This window comes from Podarcis cretensis, assembly GCF_951804945.1.
Source record: "Podarcis cretensis genome assembly, chromosome: 1".
Classification (NCBI taxonomy): domain Eukaryota; kingdom Metazoa; phylum Chordata; class Lepidosauria; order Squamata; family Lacertidae; genus Podarcis; species Podarcis cretensis.
In genome coordinates, this window is record NC_137170.1 from 25,274,899 (window position 1) to 25,300,106 (window position 25,208).

The 25,208-nt window shown below is 43.6% G+C and overlaps 1 protein-coding gene and 1 long non-coding RNA gene across 2 annotated transcripts in view; both read right to left on the reverse strand.

The window, feature by feature from the left end:
• Positions 1-24,069, reverse strand: part of ZC3H14 (zinc finger CCCH-type containing 14) — a 32,034-nt gene extending 7,965 nt beyond the window's left edge. The window contains exons 1-11 of the mRNA XM_079948483.1: positions 23,887-24,069; positions 20,643-20,685; positions 18,065-18,179; positions 16,237-16,277; positions 15,710-15,905; positions 13,825-14,245; positions 7,857-8,017; positions 6,848-6,948; positions 2,584-2,739; positions 1,808-1,882; positions 46-205 (exon numbers count right to left, since the gene is read on the reverse strand). Coding sequence (XP_079804609.1) covers positions 46-205; positions 1,808-1,882; positions 2,584-2,739; positions 6,848-6,948; positions 7,857-8,017; positions 13,825-14,245; positions 15,710-15,905; positions 16,237-16,277; positions 18,065-18,179; positions 20,643-20,685; positions 23,887-23,922 — 1,505 coding nt within the window. The 5' untranslated portion in view covers positions 23,923-24,069. The remainder of the gene's footprint in view (positions 1-45; positions 206-1,807; positions 1,883-2,583; positions 2,740-6,847; positions 6,949-7,856; positions 8,018-13,824; positions 14,246-15,709; positions 15,906-16,236; positions 16,278-18,064; positions 18,180-20,642; positions 20,686-23,886) is intronic.
• LOC307200819 lies at positions 10,523-13,818 on the reverse strand. The gene is made up of 2 exons (XR_013832440.1): positions 12,044-13,818; positions 10,523-11,661 (listed from the first exon to the last, which is right to left on the reverse strand). It is a non-coding gene; the product is annotated as an uncharacterized lncRNA (long non-coding RNA).
• Positions 24,070-25,208: the final 1,139 nt, after the last annotated feature.

Below are 25,208 nucleotides of genomic sequence, written 5' to 3' on the forward strand. Positions count from 1 at the left end.
AGTTTCTTAAGCCTTTTACTGAATTTTTAAGAAACAACTTTTTACCTTGTCTGTATGAGCCGTCCTGAGAGTGCCTGTAAGGCCTCCGAGGCCCTCTTACCCACTTCCAGATTCTGGGACACCATTATCTCCTCAGATAGCTTCGGCTTCTTCAAGATAAACGATCTGGTGTCTGTGTGGACCATCGATTCCAAGTCATAGTAATCTAAGCCAGAGAAAATGGCAGAAGTGTTCGAATCAGGCTGTTGTAACCCAAGCACGGGGACAAGTGTGAAGCTCTTTAATGAGGATAAGCAAAGTCACGCAGTCTGCCCAGCTGAGCATTAAACTAGCATATTTTCCACTGCAGCAGGAACAGAACTAGACAGGCATCCCCTCACTTGTGTGCGACCACATATACACACGGCACCAGGAAATCAATCAATCAATCAATCAATCAATCAATCAATCAATTCTAACCTGAAATGGTGGGAGAGCTGGAAAGTCCTTGTGGCTGGTAAGGAGACCCTCCAAGAGCCCAAATAGGATGCTAGTGAGCCAAAAGTCTAGAAGAAAAGACTCCAAGGGCCCCAAATGGCACACAGGAGCTCTCACTGCTGCCGCACTACCCTGCTCAACAGCTGTTAGATGGGAAGCTGCACTTACTGCAGTGGGCTCCCCACTAACGCACATTTCACTTATGTGTGCGAGAGCTTAGAATGTAACCTCAGAGTAAGTGGGGAGTTGCCTGTACAAGCAGCCACTGAAGTCAAGATGGCACTGCACTAGATAGGCTGCTAATTCAGTTCATATGCTCTCGTCACTCCTGGCCCAGCGGTCCTTTAATGCAGTGTTCCCCAACCTTGGGCCTCCAGCTGTTTTTGGACTACAACTCCCATCATCCCTCGCTAGCAAGACCAGTGGTCAAGGATGATGGGAATTGTAGTCCAAAAACAGCTGGAGGCCCAAGGTTGGGGAACACTGCTTTAATGGATACAAGAGTGGCCACAAGAAACCATGCTTGCAACCGCTGCAGCACACAGTGTTAAACGTGGCACAGAGCTATGCACATGTATAGTCCTATCCCTGCTGCTAGCTCTGCGCCAGGAGAAGCAACTACTATTGGATGTTAATTGAGCAAGAGTGGAATTGGTGGGGAAAGAGAGAGCAAGGAAAATAGGGGGCACAGGGGGGATGGCCAACCCGTGCAGGCCATTGCATGACTGCATTAAAAGCATCTCTTAAGTACATGGGAAAGCTATCTAAGATTCATTGCTTGAACAAAGGTGGCTATTACAGTGCAGGCAGAATGAATGCCTTTGACGTGACCCATCAGGAATTTCCCCCTGTGCAAGTCTCCCTGAAATAAATGGTGCCAGCCCAATAATCCATCTGCTTGATTTCATCTATTTAAATGGGACTTTCCTCAGAGAAGCTCCCAAGAGGGCTTTCAAGGCAAACAGAATGAACAGATCTGTGCTTCAGACCACTCAGTCAAATGAAGGCCTTCAAAAGAACTCCACAGTTTGCTACAGTCTGAAATAAAAGTAATTTAAGCTTCTTTCTTCAACAAAAAATTAATGCATCAACGTCAGACATAATAACACAAAGTCCACTTGGGATTGGCTTTGACAGCAGGTGACAAAATAAGTACCTTCCCATTAGCAAAACACTGAAGGGACTTTTTTTTTCCAAATACGATTTAGACTTTAACCTAATAAAAGTTAAATGGCACTGTTTTAAACCTAAAATATACAGAGTTTTGGCTGTAAGGAGGCTTTGGGAAGCCTGCTTTCTTTTTCTTTTTTATTAAACAACCACAGCTAACCTTGTGCCTTTTGTAATGCTTCTCCAATGGCTGGTTCAATCTGGAGACGGGAAAAGAGCTGCCTTTGCTGGGTTCCTAAAATAAATGTGGAATGAAAAAGTATTTTACTGCCTGTGCAACACAAATTAAGGGACAGCTGTGCAGTCACTTCCTGCAACTCTATTCTTAACAAGTGCTCTCCCACCCTCCGCAAGGCACAGGATTCTCTTACAATCAGCTTCCACTTATTCTACTCATCTGCACAATGCTAGGAGATTTCTGCCTCTTCCTCTATGGACCTATTTGAGCAATACTTTACTCTTGGATTCTTCCTAGAGAGACTGGAAGTGGACTTTGGGCTTCTGCACTGCCTCCCTGCTCTGTAGCTGGTTTTATCTCATGAAATCAACATTACCTTGGATGCCTTTAAAAGGGGATTAAGGCAAATTTAAGATGGATAAATAGGTCCACCCTTGGCTAATTGGATGGCTACCCCATAATAGCTAATTGGAACATCTCCATTTAGAGGCAATGAATGCCACTAAATTCCAGTTGCCGGATTGGTGGGAAAAGAGACTTTATGCCTTGCTGGTGGGCTTCACCACCAATAACAGAAAATGTGGGGGCCCCCTCCATTATAGTGAGGAAATGAAAGAGGAGCACACAAGAATCTGAGGCTTATTGGGTTGAGATTCCTATTCAACAGAATTACATGTGCCTGCAGCATAACACATGTTTTTGGGTTGGAGAACAGAATTAACCTCTCCTTGAGAACAGAGCACTTTATTCAGTATCACCTGGAAGTCTCCCTAATGCTTGTTCCTTTGGCTCTTCTTCCTGTATCTGGGAGTTCCCTCTGGACGGCCGGCTCTGGCCATGCATCACTTCCAGAAATGTTTCCTCTTGAGATGTCCGGGTTCTGGGAGCCACAGGAACTGTCTGCTTTACTGGCACTTTCCACAAATAAAAAAAGAAACAAATCATCAAAGGCTGAGATGCAAAGAGCAAATGATTCATTATCACAAAAGTTAATTGCATTCTCTAGAAATCCAGACAAATAGGCCAAAAGAAGCAGCAATTTCTAACCTCATAAAAGTATGGCTTTCAGACGGATTTCTGGCACGAAATTAACTCAAGACTGTCAGCTTCGCCTTTGAGCCAGTGCCAATGACTGGGCTCAACCTCTTCAGCCCCGACTGGGCCAGGCGAGCTGGAAAAGCACTCCCAGAGACCTTCCACTGCAGGGAGGAGGTCTAAGTGCTGTGCACTTACAACTTAGAGCTGTGAGCACCAAAACTCAGTTCCAAAAGTTAGCGGAGCACAGCAGAGTATAACTTCTTTTATTCTCTACAGCTACTGAAAAAACTAAAGACTAATCGGAGATGCTGGACTGCATGAGTGTTATAGCTACTTGAGCAGTCACCTTATCTATATACAGATAACACTCAGACTCCCTTTGAAGTCAGGCTGGAGCGGAAGAAGCGATGAGCAAAATCCGCCCCCTCCTTTCTGAAACATTGTCAGCAGATTCTTGCAATGGGAGGGGTGAAATATCCTCAAAGACATTAATTAATAAGCTACCCCTTTATCGCTCCACGAACCTTCTGCTTTTGTCTTGTCTATACTTCTGCTTTCACCTGAATGTGTTGGTTTGGTGTGGGGAAGAATGAAGTTGTCATTTTGGGGAAGAATTGCTACGATAAAGATGAGTGTGTTACCGAAAATGTTGTTTTTGTTTCAAACAATTCCGATAATCAAAGGGGCGGCAATATTTAAAGAGTGGCAAAGAGTAATTTCAAGGTACATCTGGAAGGGCAAGAAGCCGAGAATAAAGTTTAAGTTATTGACAGATGCAAAGGATAGAGGAGGCTTCGTCCTGCCAGACTTGAAATTATATTATGAAGCATCGTGCCTCTGTTGGTTGAAAGAATGGATGAAATTAGAAAATATAGAAATGTTAGATTTGGAAGGTTTTGACAACAGATTTGGTTGGCATACATATTTGTGGTTGGATAAGAAGCGAGTACATAAGGGTTTTGAAAATCATATAATTCAAAGATCTCTCATTGAAGTTTGGGATAGATATAAAAATCTATTGGAGCCAAAAAACCCATATTGGTTATCTCCATTGGAGGTATTGGGTGTGAAGATTAATATGAGGGGGAATTGGGTGACATACGAGAGTTTAATAATGAAAGTGGGAAGTAAATGGAAATTGAAACCATATGAGGTGGTTAAAGAATATGTTAATGATTGGCTGCATTATTTTCAGATTAATGAAATGTTTAAAAATGATATGGTACAAAGAGGTTTTGCTGATAAGGAATCAAGGTTTCAACAGGAAATATTTTAAAAATGAAGTTAAAACTTTATCTAAAATGTATAAATTATTATTGGAATGGTATACAAAGGATGAAGAGCTGAAATTGGTTATGATAGATTGGGCCAAAGATTTTGGATATAATATACAACTGAATGATTGGATAAAATTGTGGAAGGAAGGAATGAAATTCATTGCGTGTACCACAATAAAAGAAAATGTGATGAAGATGATGTATAGATGGTATGTTACACCAGTGAAGTTAGCAAAGATGTATAAAATAAGTAATAAATGTTGGAAATGTAAGGAAAAAGAAGGAACATTCTACCATATGTGGTGGGAATGTAAAAAAGTAAAAAGCTTTTGGGAGATGATATATAATGAGAAGCAGAGACATCACCTTGCCAACAAAGGTCCGTATAGTTAAAGCCATGGTTTTCCCAGTAGTGATGTATGGAAGTGAGAGCTGGACCATAAAGAAGGCTGATCGCCGAAGAATTGATGCTTTTGAATTATGGTGCTGGAGGAGACTCTTGAGAGTCCCATGGACTGCAAGAAGATCAAACCTATCCATTCTTAAGGAAATCAGCCCTGAGTGCTCACTGGAAGGACAGATCCTGAAGCTGAGGCTCCAATACTTTGGCCACCTCATGAGAAGAGAAGACTCCCTGAAAAAGACCCTGATGTTGGGAAAGATGAAGGGCACAAGGAGAAGGGGACGACAGAGGACGAGATGGTTGGACAGTGTTCTCGAAGCTACAAACATGAGTCTGACCAAACTGCGGGAGGCAGTGGAAGACAGGAGTGCCTGGCGTGCTCTGGTCCATGGAGTCGGACACGACTAAATGACTAAACAACAACAATATAATGAGATGAAAAAAATGTTGAAATATACATTTACTAAGAAACCAGAAGCATTTTTACTAGGAATAATAGGAAATGAAATTAATAAGAATGGAAGTTGTTTTTATATGCAGTAACAGCAGCAAGAATATTGTTGGCCCAAAAATGGAAACAAGAAGAATTGTCTACGATTGAAGAATGGAGAATGAAATTGACAGATTACGCGGAACTTGATAAATTAACAGGAAGGATCCGGAATCGACGTGACCAGAGATTCACTGAAGACTGGATTAAATTTACAGAGTATATGCAAACACTATGTGATGATTAAATAACGTTTGTAGGTTTTCAGGAAGTTCTGTGAAAATGTAAGGTAGAAATATTGTTTTTTAAACAAAAGAAGGGATAATTAAGATATTAAGGTAGTGCAATATTCAGAAATGTGGAAGAAGTAAATAGAACAGAGAATCATCAGAAAGGCTGAGGGGAGTAAAAAAAAAAAGAGGATGTTGGTGATAAATAAGATGTTTGTTTTGTATGTTTTTTATATTGGAAAATTAATAAAAATATTTAAAAAAAAAAAAGAATGTGTTGGTTTGGAGAACATTTGTCTCAGTCAAATGTTAGCTGACACACTGGATAGACAGCCAGCAGAGAAATGATAAGCTATCCGGTTGCACTGATGCTTCCATCTGGCTGCTAATACAGTATCATCATCTAGGGGGCAAGAAGATTTGCCAGCACTTCTCACAGTCCTTTCTTACTTGGGGGGGGAGCCACTGAAGGCCCTTCCTGCCAATGCCAGAAGATTACAGTGGGCTTTAGATTCTCAGCAAGGCTACAATGCTAGAACATTAATGTGTGGTTTCAATGCTCCATTTTACGGGTTATTTTTACTATTGCAATGTAGTCCTTAAAGCTGTAAGCAATCTTGAAAACCTTCTGCTAGGAGAAGAGGAATGTAAATCCCATCAGGGAAATATAGAAATATTTCAGAGACTTAAGGACCGATCTGCACATCGAGCTTCAAGTAAGATTTATACCCACTTAACCATCATGGTTTCCCCCAAAGAATCCTGCTAATTGTACTGAAAATTCTGTGTTGGGTGCTTCTAGTTCCCTCACAACACTACGGATCCCAGCTTTAGCCTGCAATCCTCACTTCCCTGGGAATAAGCTTCAATAAATGTACAAATAGACATGTCTGGGATGGCGCTGTTAGTCCAGGGCATAGATAGGGCATAAGAGAGACTGTGGGAGCTTTTCCGTAACAAGTGGGGCTTCTGTTCACTTACAACACCGTTTGGTGCCAGCTCTGCAGCAAACATTTCACTTGTGATCTTGCAATGAAAACTGATCTGTGGGGCTGGTGTTTTCAGTGTCAAACCAAAAACCATTTCCAGAGGGGCAGCCATGTTAAGTCCACTGCAGTTAAAACAACGAACAGTGGCACATTAACATGGATGATGGCAGGATCTTTCAGGGACTAAAGTCCACCTCATCAGATGCTTGGTGTATTGCCTGATGTTAAAACTTAAACATATGCAAAATAAGCAGTTAGCATTCACAACAGATCTTAAGTTCAATCCCTTGTGTCTCCCGCCACTGAAGAGTCACTGCCAATCAGGTTTGCCAATACAATGGACCAATAGCCTGACACGGTAGAAGGGAGCGTCCTATGACCCTAACAACAATAATAAAAGATAAAACAAACATGCTAACTTAGAACACCTGTAGTTGAAGTAAGATAGCAAACCATTATGACTCATGCCACAGGTGGTGGCAGTGATCTTTTGGATATGTTGCTGTTTAGGTTTATCTTCCTGTGCCTCGATTCATTCGGGCTTACTAAACTGGGCTTGGAGCTCACGTGTCCCTGTCAAACTACAGTCACTTACCTGCAGCATAATTTGTTGTCTTTGTAACAGATTCCTGGGCTTCAGAGATAGCTTTCAATATTAAATTCTTATTGGCCTGTTTGTTAGGCGGCAGCGAAGGCCTGGATTGAACAAAAAAAGATACAAGGAAATTAATTTGTCATTGTAGAACCATAGAAGAGTGAAGTATTGCTATGCTGTGTTTTCAAAAGCTTGGCTGAAATCTTCACAAGGTGCACAGATTAGAATTTTTGGAGTTATTTGATCATCAGCTGCCCTATTGCGTCTGCCACCTTTTGTGCTACTCTGTGAGCCACACATCCTATTACTGAAATAGGACTGATTTCTCTTCTCCTGGCATTCATCTCCAGAGAGGGCACCCTTCAATATTCTGCAATCCCCTGCCATACATCCAGCGACTGCAGAAGTCACGCTTCTGCTGTGGCGGCAGCAGAGGCCAATATGGATGCGCTCCTGATCTTCTGTAGTCCTCTCTGACCCCATTCCCTTTTCTGCAAGCATAATGAAATAACTGTTGGATCCAACTTTTGGATCCACAGCAAAATACATCTTGAGATCAGCACTGGCCTGCGCGGCACTGCTGGGAAAACACTGCGCGGAAGCTAAGGTGGAAGGGAAGTCCCACCCTGGTTGTTGGGACAACCAGCAACTGTGGGTTCACACGACACTCACTGAGGCATCTCCTACCCATCAGTTTCTGGTTCAGTTGGCAAGTCCTCTCCCCACTTGATCACCCTGCAGCAATGGCAACAGTTCCTACTAGCGTGCTGCTCCCAGGTTGCCAGGGCTTGCATTTGTTTTCTCCTCCGTAAGGAATCATTTACTGTAAAAGCCAGGCCTTAAATAATCAAGCAATACTATGGCAACAAAATTACTTCTAATGTATTTTCTTGGGCATATGGCATCATTTGATCTTGCAATGGCACTCAGGAGAACTCAGGAACTCAGGAGAATCTATCTTGATGCTTACTTTCTTTGGCCTAATTCAAACCCCACAATTTTTAGGTACCTTCTCTCAGGTTTTGCAGGCACAGATACGCTGCTGGAGATACCTCCCAGACGGAGTCCACAGTCTTCCTCTTCCTCCTCCTCCTCTCCATCGTTGCTGAACCGTTTCACTCGGACTACAGAGCTTACAACTGGGAGTTTTCTCTTCCTCAAGTTTTCTTCCTGCAAGAAATACGATAATTTATTTTATACATTTTTGTTTGAGAAATTTGTAGCATCCCCTTTAAGGCAGGCATTTCCAGGACAACGTAACTATAATTGATTTTGCTTTGAAAAAGAAAAAGTGGCTGGTTTTCCCAATGTCCATGTCCAACGTGTTTTCCATGCCTGATGGTGAGTGAACCCTGTTAACAGGCAAAAAAACCCAAAAAAACCACACCATGTAACTGAAGTAATCATAATTATACCCCTGCTTGCTCCTGACTCCCTCTGGGGTTTTGCTGTGTTGAATTTCCTAAACATCATGTACATTTGTTGGTGAATATATTAGAGAAAGGTATGGTTATGTGTGTGTAAAACTTTAAACACACACACATGCAAATTGGGACAACTGGATGGATCAAAAGCATGTACTTAATCTTTGAAGAAACATGACGTTTTCTAAAGTGCAACATAAATAATAATAATAATAATAATAATAATAATAATAATAATAATAATAATTTTAAAAATGTACTGAACAAGCTGTTAAAATTCCAGAAACAGCACCCAGATTCACAGGTACTATGCAGTATTCAGGCCTTAGTTCCCTTCACCCCAAGAGTGATTCAGATGATCATATTTGCCCTGCTGTAGCACTCAAAGCCAACATCTACCACAGCAAGTCCTCGCTTCTTTCTCATCCACCTGCCCCCTCCAATTTTGCTTTGGAAAGTTGTTTTGGAATCAAAGGTGGATGGTTCCCAGTGGATCAATTAGTCAAACTCCCCACACTATATTTAAAAGCAATGGCAGGTGTTCAGTTGACATTTTCTTGGGGAGCTGAGCTCATTTTGTTTTGTTTTGTTTCTCTTCCCGTTACCCCAACCTGTCCCATTTTCAGGATAACCTCAGGATCCCACCGCAATAAGAGGTTCTTAGCACAAAGGGGGGGTCAGGTTGGGTTTTCAACCTTTATTTATCACATTCACATCCTGCTTTCCCCTCAAGGAGCTCACAAGAGCGGGTGGGTTGTTTCTCCATTTCACCCTCACAACAGCTCTGTGAAGGAGGGAAAGCAGAGTGTCAATCACTACGGTTGCCCAATGAGCTTCATGGAATTTCAATCTGAGTCCCCTTTGTTCAAATCCACGACACTTTCATCAGCAACTCACGAAAGGAAGAGCTGGAGGGAAAGAATGCATGCAGCTTTAAAAGCAAAACACACAAGAACAAAAAAAGGCAATCACCTTCATCAAGGCAGCTTGCATTTTAAAAAGAATCCAAATTCTAAAATTATTCACCAAGAATTATGGATGCTAGGGCAAAATTTGTGCAGATTTATTGGCTGACTTACTGCAAAAATCAGAGGCAGCGAGGCGGGAGGAGGATAATACAGGGAGGAAGAGCGGTGAGAGACAGAATGAGTGTTTGTGATTAAGCATGAAGAGGAGCCTGGTCAAACACTAGGGGCTCATCCACACTAACCTTTTGCTCCACACTTCCTAGGCACAGATCCAATCTTTAAAGTGCTGTGTCCGAGCGTTTTTTTAATGTCCTGGCCCTTTTCAGTGAAAACCTGCTTTTTAATGCTGGATCAGAAGAAACAGCAATTAGGGGCTTTCTGCAGATTGCTCTGGTTCAGGGGTAAATAGCTGGTTTGGGCAGGGAAAGTGCCAGGGCAAAAAAAGAAAAAAGGGACTTGGACACAGCACTTTCAAACACAAATGTGTACCTAGAAACACAGCACAAAAGGATGTCTGGATGAGCCCTAAGATGGAAAGCCAGAAACTCATGTACGATAAATAAATTATCACCTGCTAAATAACAAAAGTTATTTGGCAAGTCCTTCTTGTATTCTCTCTCTCCCCACCCCCACAAATCAATATGTACATTCACAACCAGGGAAGTTAGAAATCTGCCTTCTAAAGAAAACAAATTTATATTTTTACTCCCACCCACTTACTCATCTATACCTAAGAATGTAATAATTGATAGTATCCTGCCCCTTTACACAATGGGTGAGTGCAGAAGACACTAACACACAGCAAAAAAGGACAGGAGAGCCACATCCATCATGGAGGAAAGGAACCAGTAGCTAATATCATGACAGCCCAAAATATGGTGAGATTAGCTAGATGTGACTAAGAAGATCAGGTCCAGAGCAAGATTATCAATTTTGTATGATCAACTGTTAAGAGTGGGGGATTTGTTGAGAAGGGCACCTACAACATGTGTGACTTATTTTAATACTTTGCAATAAGCTAGTGCTGGTCCTTCCAAAATAATCCACTGATGTGTTTATTTTTAAAATAACACACTACTCAAGTTATAAAATGGATTGAAACTGTAACCTGAGGAAGAACTCAGAAGCCTCTCACTTCCCACTAGTGGTTCTGCTTAGCGCCATCATTGTATGCACTGATATATGGAGTGACGTGTCGGGGTGTTCTAATGTTCCAAAGGCTTTACAAATTTTTGACAGAGGAGGAGACAATGGGAAAAGGAGAGGCAGACATGACAAGGGGCGGTATTTTATTATTTATTCATTTAAATATTTATATCCCGCCATTCCATGCCTTTCAAAAATACAACACCAACACAATTTAAAATACAGTCTTAGAAACGACAACAACAACATCGATAAAACACACCAGCAGACATTATCTGAAGGCACTTGACTAAAAATGGTCAGCTGGTCTAAAACAGTTTGATGTGTGTGCTCATTAAGGGGGTTGTTCCAAAGTACTGGTGCCACTACACCAACTGCAGCTCTGTTGATGGGAGGACAGTGAAAGTGGCCTTAAAAACTGAGCCAAGATCTCATGCAGGTTCAGAGAGGAGAAGATGATCCACAAGGTACATTGGTTTGGTCCCATGCCAGTTTTGAAGGTCAAGGCCAGTGCCTGGAATTGAGCTTGAAAGCAAATTTGTAGCAATGAAGCTTGTACAAAACAGGCGTAAAATGGTAGACCCTACGGGCCCCAGCATTCTGAATCGCTTGACATTCCTGGATTGCAGCTCCACATAAGGCACATTAGAGTAATCCAACCTGGAAATAACCATGCTAGATTTGATTTCTCCTGGAAAGAGCACAGCTGGCAAATCAGATGGAGTTGGTCAAAGGCAATCCAGGGCACTGTTGTCACTTCCACATGCAAGAGCACAGACAGTTCTAGCAGCACACCCAAGCTGTGAACCTGCTGCTTCTGGGGAGGGTAACCCTATCCAAATCCTCGCCCAGGATCATCAGCACGACCTGTCTAAACCCTGAGGTCATCTACAGAAGCCCTTCTCAGTGTGCCCTCTTCATTGGAAGTGCCTCCATCTTGCAGGATGTACTATCTCTAAGGAAGCTTTCTTTGTCATCCTTTTGCTACTGGGCTAAGACTTTTTTTGTTCTCCCAGGCCTTTTTAAAGATCTCATTAGTTTAGTCCCTGTGCTACAGTTGATAGTGTTAACTGCAGTATTTGCTCACTGTTTTCAGCTCATGTGGTCTGTATTTTCTTTTATTGGGTTGGCCTTTCTGTATTTCTGTTGGCCTTTCTGTATTTCTGTTTCTTGCCGGGTTAGTTTTTAGTTAGTTTAGGTTAGTTTTTTTAAGAGTCACTGAATTATTATTTTTTACTGAATCATTCTTATGTTTTTAACTGACTGTATACAATGCCTGCGGGGGACGCAGGTGGCGCTGTGGGTTAAAGCCTCAGCGCCTAGGGATTGCCGATCGAAAGGTCGGCGGTTCAAATCCCTGCGGCGGGGTGCGCTCCCGCTGCTCGGTCCCAGCGCCTGCCAACCTAGCAGTTCGAAAGCACCTCCGGGTGCAAGTAGATAAATAGGGACCGCTTACCAGCGGGAAGGTAAACGGCGTTTCCGTGTGCGGCTCTGGCTCTGGCCAGAGCACCGATGTCACGCTGGCCACGTGACCCGGAAGTGTCTCCGGACAGCGCTGGCCCCTGGCCTCTTAAGTGAGATGGGCGCACAACCCCAGAGTCTGTCAAGACTGGCCCGTACGGGCAGGGGTACCTTTACCTTTACCTTTTATACAATGCCTAGAGAACTTGTTTTATGAAGGGGGTCTAACAAATATGATCAACAATGAATACATACAGGCATACATACATATGTCTGTCTTGTCTGGAGTTTCAGTTTGTTCACCCTCATCGACTTCCAGACTTCCAGACACAGAGTATGTATACAAAAATTCTTTTTCCTTTGGGGCTATTGGCTACGACAACTTAAGTCAGCGGACCACATTGCTGTCTAGGTTATCTTCCAGTGGCCCCATGCCAGAAGTGGGTAAGGCCAGAGGAAAAAGCTGACAAAAAGCAAAAAATGAATCTATTACCTTTGTACAGTAGGCTAGTTTCTTCATTCAGCCCTCTCTATCCAAGCACGCACCCACTGCAGGAGGGTGCATAGAAGGGTTGATGAAGCATTTGACCTCAGAAGGGTGTGTGGCCTGGGGAGGATCTCAGGGCTAGAGGCCTGGAGGGACCCAAATGGCCCCTGGGCCTGAGGTTCCCCACCCCTGATTTGAACCAGAGGCTTCCGACATGAGGATCCCAAACTGAAGCCAATTACTTAAAACAAACAATGATACTTATATGCCCTTCTAAAAGATCTGGGGTGGAGGAAGCAGCCGCAGAGTGCATAGAACAAGTGGTCACAAGGGTACTGTCCCATTAGAGTATGGGGCAAATAGGTACTGAAAGCCACATATCCATTCATCCCATTTCCTTTCTTACAGTGTGCTTTGCTCTACAAAAGACCCGAGAGCTAATGCTGGGATTGACCACAGGCTGATTCAATGACAGACTCTAGAATATGCAGGGATCTGGAAACCAAAAGTCACACAACTTGAACAGGCAAGGTTCTAAGAACAGCAGCCAGATAAACAAGATAGTTAGTTTTACCCTCAAGTTCAGCTTAGTTCGATTATTTTCAAACCTCATTCCAAGGAACTCTCATTTTTCCTAGCAAATGTTCAGGGTTGCTCAGTGACAAGGTCAGCAAAGGCAGTCAAGCTTCTCTGAATGACAGCTGATGCATCAAGAGTGCTGGGTGTGAACTCAGGTGCACTCTTAGCTCATACAGTGCTGCAGCCTGTGCCTATCTATTTATTACCCCTCTCTCTTTTCAAGGTACTTAGGTGCCATACAAGGTTCCTTCCACTTTATCTGCACAACAACCCTGTGAGGTAGGGTTAGGCTTAGATATGGAGACTAGGCCATGCTCATGGATGAGTGGGAATTTGAACCTAGGTCCTGGCGTTCTAATCACTATACTACACTGACTCTCTGGGTAAGTGAAGACCTTAGGCCATTGGTCTTCAACTGGAGGGTTGGGAATAACCATCAGGTTGTGGCCTGATCTAAGGTGGGTCTCAACAGCACCATACAAATATTGAGTAAAAACTAAGAAATGGGTCTGCAAATGCATTACATTGGGTTAAAGGCGAGTCCTGGGTCTGGAAACATTGAAGACTATTGCCCAGGAGCATTCTCCAGAATATTCTACAACACGAAGGAGTTCCAGTCAGACACTTCATTGTGACAAGAGATCCCCAAAGACAGAAAAGGCCCAGCTATGCCCAGGTGAGGGCTACAACTGCTACTCACCCTATTTAAGGCTAACACCATACACACACATTTTTCACCCCCTAGTCACTAAAGCAACTAGAATCTGGATGCCACAAGGTTTAGATGCCATGCGTGAGATATTTTTGACCACTCTTGCTATGTTTAGAACAGGGGACTCCAAGTGTCCATGGTGACCTCCGTTTGTTGAGTACATGTTAAATTACTGGCATAGCTTGGGCTTACATACTTACCTCACTGCTAATTTTATCAGCATTCCCTTTGGCAGTGGGCCTGTAACTCTCAGCCAAGCTGCCAAACACGTCTGGATCGCAGAGCTGGATGGCTTCCAGTGACCTGCCGCCCTGCATGTCGAGCTGCTTGCCAGTCTGTATGCTACTCTGTTGTGGCATTCTCTGAAAGTGCATGTTGCCTTCTGCACCTCGGCTTGCTGGTGGGCGGTAGATTTCAGCAGATGGGCGGGAGGAACCGTAAGTCACTGTCACGAGAGGCTTCTTCCGGGGCAGCCGGTTCTCCTGCACAAAATTGAGGTCTTCATCAATGAGGTCATCCGGCTCAGGCTTAATGTCAATCACAGCTTCCAAGGGGGACAGCTCCCTGAGAGGTTTCACAGTTGACATCAGGAGAGATGGGGAGGTGTCTTGGCGAGGCTGCCTGCATGAGAAGAGAAAATATTACCTCCACCTCATGTCAAGAAAATGCTTGCTTGAAGCCTCCAAATTGAGAAGGGAGCATAAGAACATGTTTGTCAAACTTTCACAGCTCTGTTCCTGGTAGTCCTCACCTATGAGGAGGCGTGAATTGCTACAAGGTGCTTTAAGGGTCAACCCAATCCTAAATTGAATTAAAAATCTGTTTTTGCTTCTGCCGCTTTGGGGCAATTCTAACCCCACTGGAATGACTGAGAAGACCAGAAAAAAAAAAAACACCAATGTACATAGCTACTAGAGGTCACAGTGACTGCATGAATTGTTGTTTTAAGTTGTGAAACCTACATGTTTAGTTTAGAACCTAATCAGTCCATTTCATGTCGGAAAATAACATATAGGGTGAAAAAAGTTGTTGTTTTTCTATTTTCATAGTAGACACTCACTTCTTCTAACAACCCAACAAACTGTATAGTACCATACAGGTTTATACACACCCCTTTCAAACTTGAATTGTTGAAACTCTTCCCCTCAGTTAGAAACTTTGCTATGATGAAGAAAAATTGTTTTCTTTTTACAGTAATTATTTTGCATAACACTTTCTAATCTGACTTGTTCACTGAGACTCCAACTGCATCTGGAGATGGTTGCCAGCAAGCTCACCTAAGCAGCTGGTCAGACCTAATGGCAACTCTTGAATCAAGGAACTTTAGCTGACCACTATCCCCTGCTCACAGTAGGATCTCTGCCAATGATGTTTGGTGGGGGTTTTTTTGCATTTCCTAAGTTAATTAATAACAATGAACTGATACCAATAAAGTCAGGCAAGCTTGGTAATTTCAAAGTTTTCAGCTCAGCTTACTAAATTCAAGTAAAACAAGCATGCTGATTTAGATAATTCTCTAGACCAAATGAAAATTTCCCAGTGCAACTTATCCTCATTCGAAATGTTCAGATTCAAATTTTCCCATTCAAAACAATTATTTCTGCCTGCTCCAAGAAAACCCACATCACAGATTTTATGCGGCTGCTTGTGTTGTTCCAGGTTGCCCTTGAGACTTCTGGGGCACAACGTCCCTAACCTCTTTCAAAAGAATCAAAAAGTCCTCCAGTTTGATGATCAGCTTCAGCACCAAACTATCAATGTGAGAGGCAAGCACAACCTATGGAATGCATTTACAAAGGCTCCCACAAGGCTTTATTTCATATGAGAATGTTGTTGTTGCTAATTAAGATGCATGCACACACACACACCACTTAATCATCAGTGTTTCTAAGCGGTGTTACAATTGTGCTGTTCAAAAGATAATGTCCAATAAGGCAGTATTACTGCTCTATAGTATTTATTTTAGCATTTCAAAACTGTAAATAGCAATTGGGTGGCTTGGCAGAAAAGCAATACGTAAATGCAATGAACAAATGAGTGAATAACCACTATGTGTTACCGGATTTTAAGACGTGAGAACCTTACCGGGAGGCAGCAATTTTCTGTTCCTGGGAGCTGGTTGAAACTCGAGAGTCACTCCTTTCTGGTCGAGAACTTGAGACTGTAAGGGGTTGTAGGACTTCCTCCCCACTTCTCTCCTCATTTCCACTTGAAATGCTTTTGACAGAAGGCAAACTGCTCTCAAAGATGTTCGATTCAGAAGATTTTAAGTTGGTAGGTTCTGGAGATACAGGTATACCTTATCTTATTTCAAAGTTCAATGAAGTATTTACACACAACTGTAAAATATGTTTCGCTGCAGATTTTGATAGAAATGCACTTCCTTCAGTTCACATTGAGTAATCTATGCTTTCAAAATAATATTTTCCCTGTTTGCATGAGAACGTTTCTTAAAATTCTAATTTCTGTACAGTCATAATAATTAAACTCTTAAATAACGACACACAACAATAATTATTTTTAATGTCTAAAATGTAAATGAAAGCACATTATCCCTTCCTGAAGATGCTTAATTTCCAAACAATAAGCCAGGTTGTCTTTCCTTTACTTACCTGTAGTTACAGACCGAAGCTTATCTAGCACACCATGAAGCCTGAAAAATAAGAAAAATGTTTTAATGACTAACATCTGTTTCAAATGCAGTTTACTTTGTTATGTTGACCAGTGTCATCAAATTTAGAATAAAGAGCAAATGACTTTCTTAATGCAACTTATCAGCATGGAGGCAAGTGCAATGCAGTGTAGCACACTGGACTGGCATACTAGAAACCAAATTCAAGATCCTGCTCTGCCATCAAACTTTCTAGATCAGTGTTTCTTGAGCTTGGGTCTCCAGCTGTTGTTGGACTACAACTCCCATCAACCCTAGCTGGCAGGACCAGTGGTAAGGGATGGTGGGAGTTGTAGTTCAACAACAGCTGGAGACCCAAGCTTGAGAAATACAGTTCTAGGTTGATGAGAACAAATCATCAGCTCTCAAACTTGTTAAGGAATGCAGTTATTAAGTTAATTATCCATGAGTCAGCAGAGATTACTCATTCCCCACAATGCACCTGCAGGCCTCTTGTGACTCTCTTATCTGTGTTACTGGGCAGATTTGTGGCAAGTAACTTTGTGTATATAAAAAAGGCCTTAGCTTAAAACATACTGTGTGAGTTGTTGGAAGTTGGCTGTTGCAGCACTGTGGAGTTGTGCAAACACTTTGTAAAGATTACAGGTAGGTAGCCGTGTTGGTCTGTCGTAGTTGAAACAAAACAAAACAAAACAAAATAAATAAAATAAAATAAAATATCCTACCAGTAGCCCCTTAGAGACCAACTAAGTTAGTTATTGGTATGAGCTTTCGTCTGCATACCAATAACTAACTTAGTTGGTCTCTAAGGTGCTACTGGAAGGATTTTTTTTTTTATTTTGTTTAGTTTTGACTTTGTAAAGAGCTTGTCTGAGTGAAAGGCCAAATTTCAGGACTCACAGAACTCTAAGCTGTTGCAGGACTCTGCAAATTGACTTAGAACTTCATTCAGCAAGGAGTGTGAATCAAATACCCTCTCTGGACTCAGAGAGAGAGAAGACATATGTAACATTTGTAAATAGTATGGGTGAGTGTTGATGTTGGCTTAGTAAAGACAACTCTACTACATGGCTGTTTCCTGTGGTGAGCTTAACTGCTTGACTGAGCTTCTGCATCACATATTCACAACCCCAGCAAAAGTAACATACAACCCAAAGGAATAAACAGGATCAATAAAAAGTTTTATTATTGTTTCTGACCCCCGTTTTTATCAATACCATCAGCTAAAGGCATATCCACATAGTTGCCTCTTGTGTTTTGAATTCAGCATTTCAGTGCAAAATTGGAAGACTACCAAACAGCACATGTATCACACGTAACAACAGCAGATGCACTGACCCATTTCAAAGGAGGATCCAGGAAATGGGTGGGTGGGGAAACTCGGAAAACTGAGTTGTTCTCCCAGCAACATCAAGCTGGATGTTATACTTCATTTGACAACTAAGGTAAAAGCCAACCGTAAAATGACTCAGTACATAGAACTAGGTCATGAGTTTTAAGATGCATCAGTTTTACCATTCAAATTCAGGAAAAGGAGATGGTCAAACCATAGTATTCTTCCTTCTGTGAAATGGAACCAGTTCTTATGCTACGACACATTTGCTCAGCACCTGGAAAATAAGCTGAACCCCCTAGTTCTGGCCATTTCCACGAGCTCATCTGCCTTGGATGGCTTTATTTTGCAATGTTGCACAGGTGAAGGTTATTCATGTGCCCTGGCCTAAGCACTCATCTAGTCGTGGAGAAGGTTTCAGGATCAGACTACAAAAGAATTATAGTTCAAAGAATTAGAGGGATGAGAAACATACCATACAGTGAATCTCACAGTGTTGTTTCCTAGAAAAAGGGAAAGGTCCTCCGTCATCTGCTCCTGGCTCTTCTTGTTGGCCACCATGACCATGATATAATCAGGCAGCTCTTCATCTGATTTAAAGAAAGGGAAATATAACTGGTTGTTAAATGTTTTAAGGGCAGCTGTAGAGTTTGACTACAAAACAGTCATACAAAAGGGAGAGGGCAATTTTCAGATTATCCCAGGCATAGAACAAGAAAAGAAACAGAATCATTACAGGAAATGGCATGGACCAGAGACAGCATGAAGCCATGTATTTTGGCCATTGGCGCTGTGGGTTAAACCACAGAGCCTAGGACTTGCCGATCAGAAGGTCGGCGGTTCGAATCCCCGCGACGGGGTGAGCTCCCGTTGCTTGTCCCTGCTCCTGCCAACCTAGCAGTTCGAAAGCACCTCAAAGTGCAAGTAGATAAATAGGTACTGCTCTGGCAGGAAGGTAAACGGCGTTTCCGTGCACTGCTCTGGTTCACCAGAAGCGGCTTAGTCATGCTGGCCACATGACCCGGAAGCTGTACGCCGGCTCCCTCGGCCAATAAAGCGAGATGAGCGCCGCAACCCCAGAGTCGGTCACGATTGGACCTAATGGTCAGGGGTCCCTTTACCTTTACTAAGACTCCCAGGGGTACAGATTAAAGGTGGGCTATTAGAACATAGAGGGACGCGGGTGGCGCTGTGGGTAAAACCTCAGTGCCTAGGACTTGCTGTTCGCAAGGTCAGTGGTTCGAATCCCCGCGGCGGGGTGAGCTCCCGTCGTTCGGTCCCAGCTCCTGCCCACCTAGCAGTTCGAAAGCACCCCTAAGTGCAAGTAGATAAATAGGTACCGCTTTATAGCGGGAAGGTAAACGGCGTTTCCGTGTGTGGCGCTGGTGCTGGCTCGCCAGATGCCGCTTAGTCACGCTGGCCATGTGACCCGGAAGTGTCTCCGGACAGTGCTGGCTGCCGGCCTCTTGAGCGAGAGGAGCATGCAACCCTAGAGTCAGACACGACTGGCCCGTACAGGCAGGGGTACCTTTTATTAGAACATAGATGTTGCTGGTTGCGAACAGTAGCCCTGATGGCAAAAGGCCCTGCAGCACAATTCTATGCATGCTTTAGTTGGGATTAAGCACCACTGAATTCTGTGGGACTTAATTCCAAGTGGAAGTGCATAGGAATACTTAATGTGAAATTCTGGGAAGGGTCTTCTTCCCTTCCTTCCTGGTCTTTCTTTTTCCCAATTTAACTTGTTTCGGAATATAGCCTATGTTTTATTGTGGGTTTTTCTTTACTAAGTTTGTGGTACGGAATTTCCTTTTTCTTTACTTATTTCCTGATTTTATTTTCAAGCCCACCAGTAAGGGGAACCATATATGAAGAAAAACAAGGCACATCTGCTTTGGATATTTGCTCATTATTATTTCTATAGCACCTACAACCAGGCGCTTTACAATTAAAAACAAAACACACAAGAGTTACACAGAAATGCACACCAAGGTTATTAAAAGGTAAAGGTACCCCTGCCCGTACGGGCCAGTCTTGACAGACTCTGGGGTTGTGCGCCCATCTCACTTAAGAGGCCAGGGGCCAGCGCTGTCCGGAGACACTTCCGGGTCACGTGGCCAGCGTGACATCGCTGCTCTGGCGAGCCAGAGCCGCACACGGAAACGCCGTTTACCTTCCCGCTGGTAAGCGGTCCCTATTTATCTACTTGCACCCGGAGGTGCTTTCGAACTGCTAGGTTGGCAGGCGTGCTAGGTTGGCAGGCGACCAAGGTTATTAGGGTCGCATAAAAGCCTTTCCCCCTGTATCTTGATGGCTACAGTGTGAGACAGATTAGGCCAGGGGTCAGCAAACATTTTCAGCAGGAGGCTGGTCCACTGTTCCTCAGACCTTGTGGGGGGTCAGACTATATTTTTTTTGGGGGGGGGGACGAATTCCTATGCCTCACAAATAACCAGAGATGCATTTTAAATAAAAGCACACATTCTACTCATGTAAAAACATGCCGACTCCCAGACCGTCTGCAGGCCAGATTTAGAAGGCGATTGGGCCGGATCCGGATTGGGCCTTAGTTTGCCTACCAATGGGTTAGGCTGAGAGATGGTAGCAGGCCAATACCAAAGTTGACAAACCTGTGGCCTTCCAGACGCTGCTGAAGTACAACTCCCATAATCCCTTACTATAGGCAATGCTGGCTGAGATGGATGGGAGTAGGAGTTCATCTGGAAAGCCATGGGTTCCCCATCCTGGCTCAATGCCTTTAACAACTGTGGAACAGACAGAAATTCAATAGGTGCTGTTTTCCTCAGCATGGTGATATAGTACTGGGAAATGTGGCACCTGCTTACATTATAAACCATTATGGGATACTTGGTAGTAATAACAAATGGTGAACAGTCTTTGTACATACATGTAAGAAAATAACCCCAAACTAGATCTGCAATCCTATTCCCATTTACCTGGCAGGAAGCCCCACTGAATACAATGGGACTTACTTCTGAGTAAAAATGCATAGTTGTGCCCTATTTTTACAACTAAAGGCACAATAAACTTACCCACATATGCTCCCAGTTCCTGTAGCTTTCCTTTTATAGCACTCTATATGAAGAACAGAAGAGCAGCCATTTAGGATTGCACAGTTTCAAACAAAAGGCATTCAAGAGTTGCTCTAGAAGTCTCAAACTCAAAACCAAGGTTTAAATGAGTTTGTTCTTGAGGGACTGCCTGATGTAAATGGTAGCAAAACATTATTAATTCAGACAGTGCCATCAGCGGGCATGGTACCTTCCAGCAGGCAGCGCCCTGTCCCGAGGATCTTACAATCTAAAATTCAACATCAAGAGGAAAACGGAGTTGAAAAAGAGTTGAAAGATGGAAACAGGCATAAAAAGGAAAACAATATGCAGCTGTTACATGGGCTCAGATTGCATTTCGGTAGGTTTAAGGGAGTGACAGTAGACTCCAATATAATATTCCTTCCTGTGCTCCAGGTGGGCTAATGTAAACATATTGTTATCATATAAACACAAGCTACTAATATAAGTTCATCATTATACAGAGGCTTTCCATACAAAATTATAAAAAAAAGGATTGTATTTAGCTATAGCTTTCATGGAGAGTTAAGGCTTTAAGACTGCAATCCTGCACACTTATATTTTACTTGCAAGCAACTTTTAAATACAAAGATTCCTGCCCTCCTCGACAACTGGGCTCATGGCAAACATTTTGTAAAATAAAGTATCATTTGGAGGTTCAGTGTGTTTGTTTTGTGAGTATCCTTAAAGCTAGGTGGCATAGAGAAAGGGCCGTTTGCTTTATACCTAGGTGGATAAAAATTACATATTGCTTCTAAAAATAAACATATTAATTATTATTGACTAAAAAGTCTTAAGGGAAATCTGAATAAAAACATGTTAAAGCCTATACTTATAACATCTTAAAACTGGTTTGCAATTAACGGTATTAAAGGTTGCTTTTCTATGCTAGAGGAAAATCTTTGCGGGGGAGGGGGGAAGTATATGACTTCTGAAGACAGGCATGACCCAAAGTTGTGTACTGTGTGCTTACTACTGAATCCAGGGTCTAACAAGGTCCCACATGTGCTATACTCTGGGAGACATCCTCCTTCATTTCACGAGGATCATCCACTGATCTCTCCAACAACCTGATCTCTGCAGTGATTTCTGTTCTCAAATCACAAATATTTGAAATTCTACTTACTAAACAACATGGCATTTACTGCACTTCCATTCCATGAAGAAACACTATTTTGCCAAGTAACTATTAATCACTGATTGTAGAAGTTCTGAATATTTATTTATTCTACCTTGAATTCTGTGATGAAAGGCAGTATATATAGAAATCAGTATTTTGACATAATTCTGCAGTGCATGGGCTACATGTTCAAATAGTTTAGATCATACTCCTAAGGTTATATAAAGGCTCTTTGCATTTGAAAATCAGTATGTTTGAATTGTTACAGCAATCAGTTAAGTGTGCATGACTGTTCAGGAAATAGATGTCCAGCACCATTTGTTTATTTAAAAGATGTTTATACCTTCTTCTAGGTATTCACCCTAAAAACATTGAGAAACTTTACTTAAATAAAATGAATTAGTCATGGTGGCTCAAAATTCATGATTTAAAAGCAATTCACCCATGCACAGCAAAATATTTTTACAAGGGAATCGTACAAGCCCAACACACAAGCCAAAGCAAATCATTGAAAATTTACCAAATAATGACACATTCTGTTGGGATTTACACATATTCAAATCACTTTCCAGGCTAAGAAGGTTGAAAGAACTAGCTTTCTGTGAAATATTTATTCCTCTTAATATATTTGCAGATTTGGTAGACTTCAGTTGAAATAGTGCAGGTCTCCAAAATTTGTTCTGCAAACGGACATGAGAAATTCTGCATTATTGAACCACTTTATGTGGATTTCTGAGGTATTGTGCCATCTCTACTACTTTCTGCCTAATCAAATCATAAGGATGTTTTGTTCTGTGCTATGGTTTCTATGGTGACTGAGCTACCAGTCCAGGTCCTGGGAGGATTGCCCTACCTTTAGGAATTGCGTAATGCATAAAATTACGCTGGGTGATTTTGGAAAATTCAGTTGTTTCTTCTCCTGTCATGGCAGTGCTGTGATGGGAAACACTGCATGAGACCCCAAAAGGCAACACTTTATTTTTGAGCGACTAGAAGTCGCTCCATCCTGCAATTTCTACAGAGATGCATCTGAACTCAGTAAACAAGCCCCAAAAATCAAGGGGGCAAGGTCTGGTTTAAAAATATTTATTTTATTTTACTCATTATTGATGTTATCCAGTATGGCCTGCCCACTGACAGAAGGACTTTTGTCAGCAGAACAGAGGAAAAAACAATTTACAATCATTCCCACTCACCACTCCGTCAAAATCTGCTCAAAGGTCTTTCAACCTTCTGAAACACATAGGGGGCTATCGGGGCTGCTTGGTTAAGCAGGTAAATAACAAAAAATGCCCATTTCCCATTCTGATATTAGATTTCTTCTAGCGTAGACTGTATTCAAATACCTCCTAATAGCCATACCCCACATCTTTCATCCATGGAGCTCAGGTGACATTTACATGGTTCTCCCCTGCCCTTTTCATCCTCAAAACATGTAAGGCATGTTAAGTATGATAGGGATGGAGAGATAGCGACTTTGCCCAAAGTTACTCAATGGGCTTTCAGTACTTAGGGGAGAACTTGAACCCGGGCTTTGTTGTTGTTTTGCTGGCTACGTAGGAAAACGGGGAGGAGGGGGGCCGAGGATATGAGAAAACAAAGCAATAAAGTTTTGGCCTTTTGTAGCGGGGAGTGGATAAGAGGATGCTTGTTTCCATAGTATTATATGAGCTTCTTTTTTGGAGAAGGGGGGGATGCAATATCCAGGCAGGCAGGCAGGCAGAAGTCTTCCCACATCTCTCTGCCCTACAAGTGCCTGGGGTACCTGTCAGGATATCTAAACAGGCAGAGCAACCCCACAAGCTCGTTGGGGGGGGGGGGCCGGGGGGCTCGAATTTGTCCTGTGGGCCACACATCAAGCTCTGGGGGCTGGAGACGACTCCGGGTCGAAGGGCGTCGCGGGGAAAGCCTCGCCGTCGTCGCCTCCAGTTTGTGAGGAGGAAGGGCCTTGCCCCCCCCCCCCGAGCCCGCCCATGGGGTTTCCCGGCGGGGCTCCGACTCTGGGCCCACGGGACCCTCTTTTCCTTTTCCCCTCCTCCTCCTCCTCCGGGCTGCCCTTCTCCCCCGCGCGGCTCCGCATCTCACCCGGATCTTGCGGCTGATCTCGGTGCCGATCTCCATGGCCTCCGACCGGGCGCCCGTCCCGCTCCTGCCGCGCGCGGGGGTGGGGGTGGTGGTGGTGGTGAGGGAAACCAAACAAGTGAGCTAGGCCCAGGCCTGGACCAGAGTCGGAGTCCGTGCGAGCAAGCGAGCGAGCTGGGCCGCGAGGGAGGAGTGGCCGCTCGGCTAGGCAGCGCCCTCTGCTGCCTGGAGGAGGCGAAGGCTCAATCCCCAACCGAGGGAGGAGAGAGCGGGGGCTTTCGGGGCGGGGCTCCTTCTGCGGGCAAAACCGCACAGCAGAGCCTGGCTGGGTCAGGCTGGTGGCCCCATCATGGCCCAGCATGCTGTTCTCACAGTGGTTGAACAAGCAGGGCCCGTCCTGTGCTTTGGGATTCATTGCTGCCTCCAGCTGGGGAAGGCAGAGCTTAGGAGACAGCATGGAGCAGATCCAAGACCGCACCACTGCCAGGTGGATGCGGGTGGCACTGTGGTCTAAACCACTGAGCCTCTTTGGGCTTGCTGATCAGAAGCGAGATGAACTCTGCAACCCCATAGTCATTTGGCTTGATTATTGTAACTCGCTCTATGCAGGGCTGCCCTTGAAGCTGACCCAGAAACTCCAGCGGGTGCAGAATGCCACAGCGAAGCTCCTTACGAGGGCCTTGCTGCAGGATCACTTTCATCCAGTGCTTCACCAGCTGCACTGGCTCCTGGTGGAGTACAGGGTCAGGTTTAAGGTGCTGGTTTTGACCTTTAAAGCCCTATGCGGCCTAGGACCCACGTACCTACAGGACCGCCTCTCCTGGTATGCCCCGCGGAGGACCTTAAGGTCCACAAATGACAACACCTTGGAGGTCCCAAGTCGCAAGGTGGTTAGGTTGGTCTCAACTAGGTCCAGGGCCTTTTCAGTACTGGCCCCGACTTGGTGGAACGCTCTGCCACAAGAGACTAGGGCCCTGCGGGACTTGACATCTTTCCGCAGGGCCTGCAAGACAGAGCTGTTCCGCCTGGCCTTTGGTTTGGACTCAGTCTGACCCTTATGTCTTCCCTCCCCTTACGGTTTTGATTTATGGGCTACTTTTAAAACAAGGCTGCTTTTTAAATTGCATTTTAACCTGTATTTTAAATTGGGAGGATTTTTTGCCCCCCCCCTTATGTTTCTATTGTAATTTTACTGGTGTTAGCCACCCTGAGCCCAGCTCTGGCCGGGGAGGGCGGGGTATAAATAAAATGTATTATTTATTATTATTATTATTATTAACCATCCAGGGGTCCTTTACCTTTACCTTCCCTCCAGCAAGCCCCAT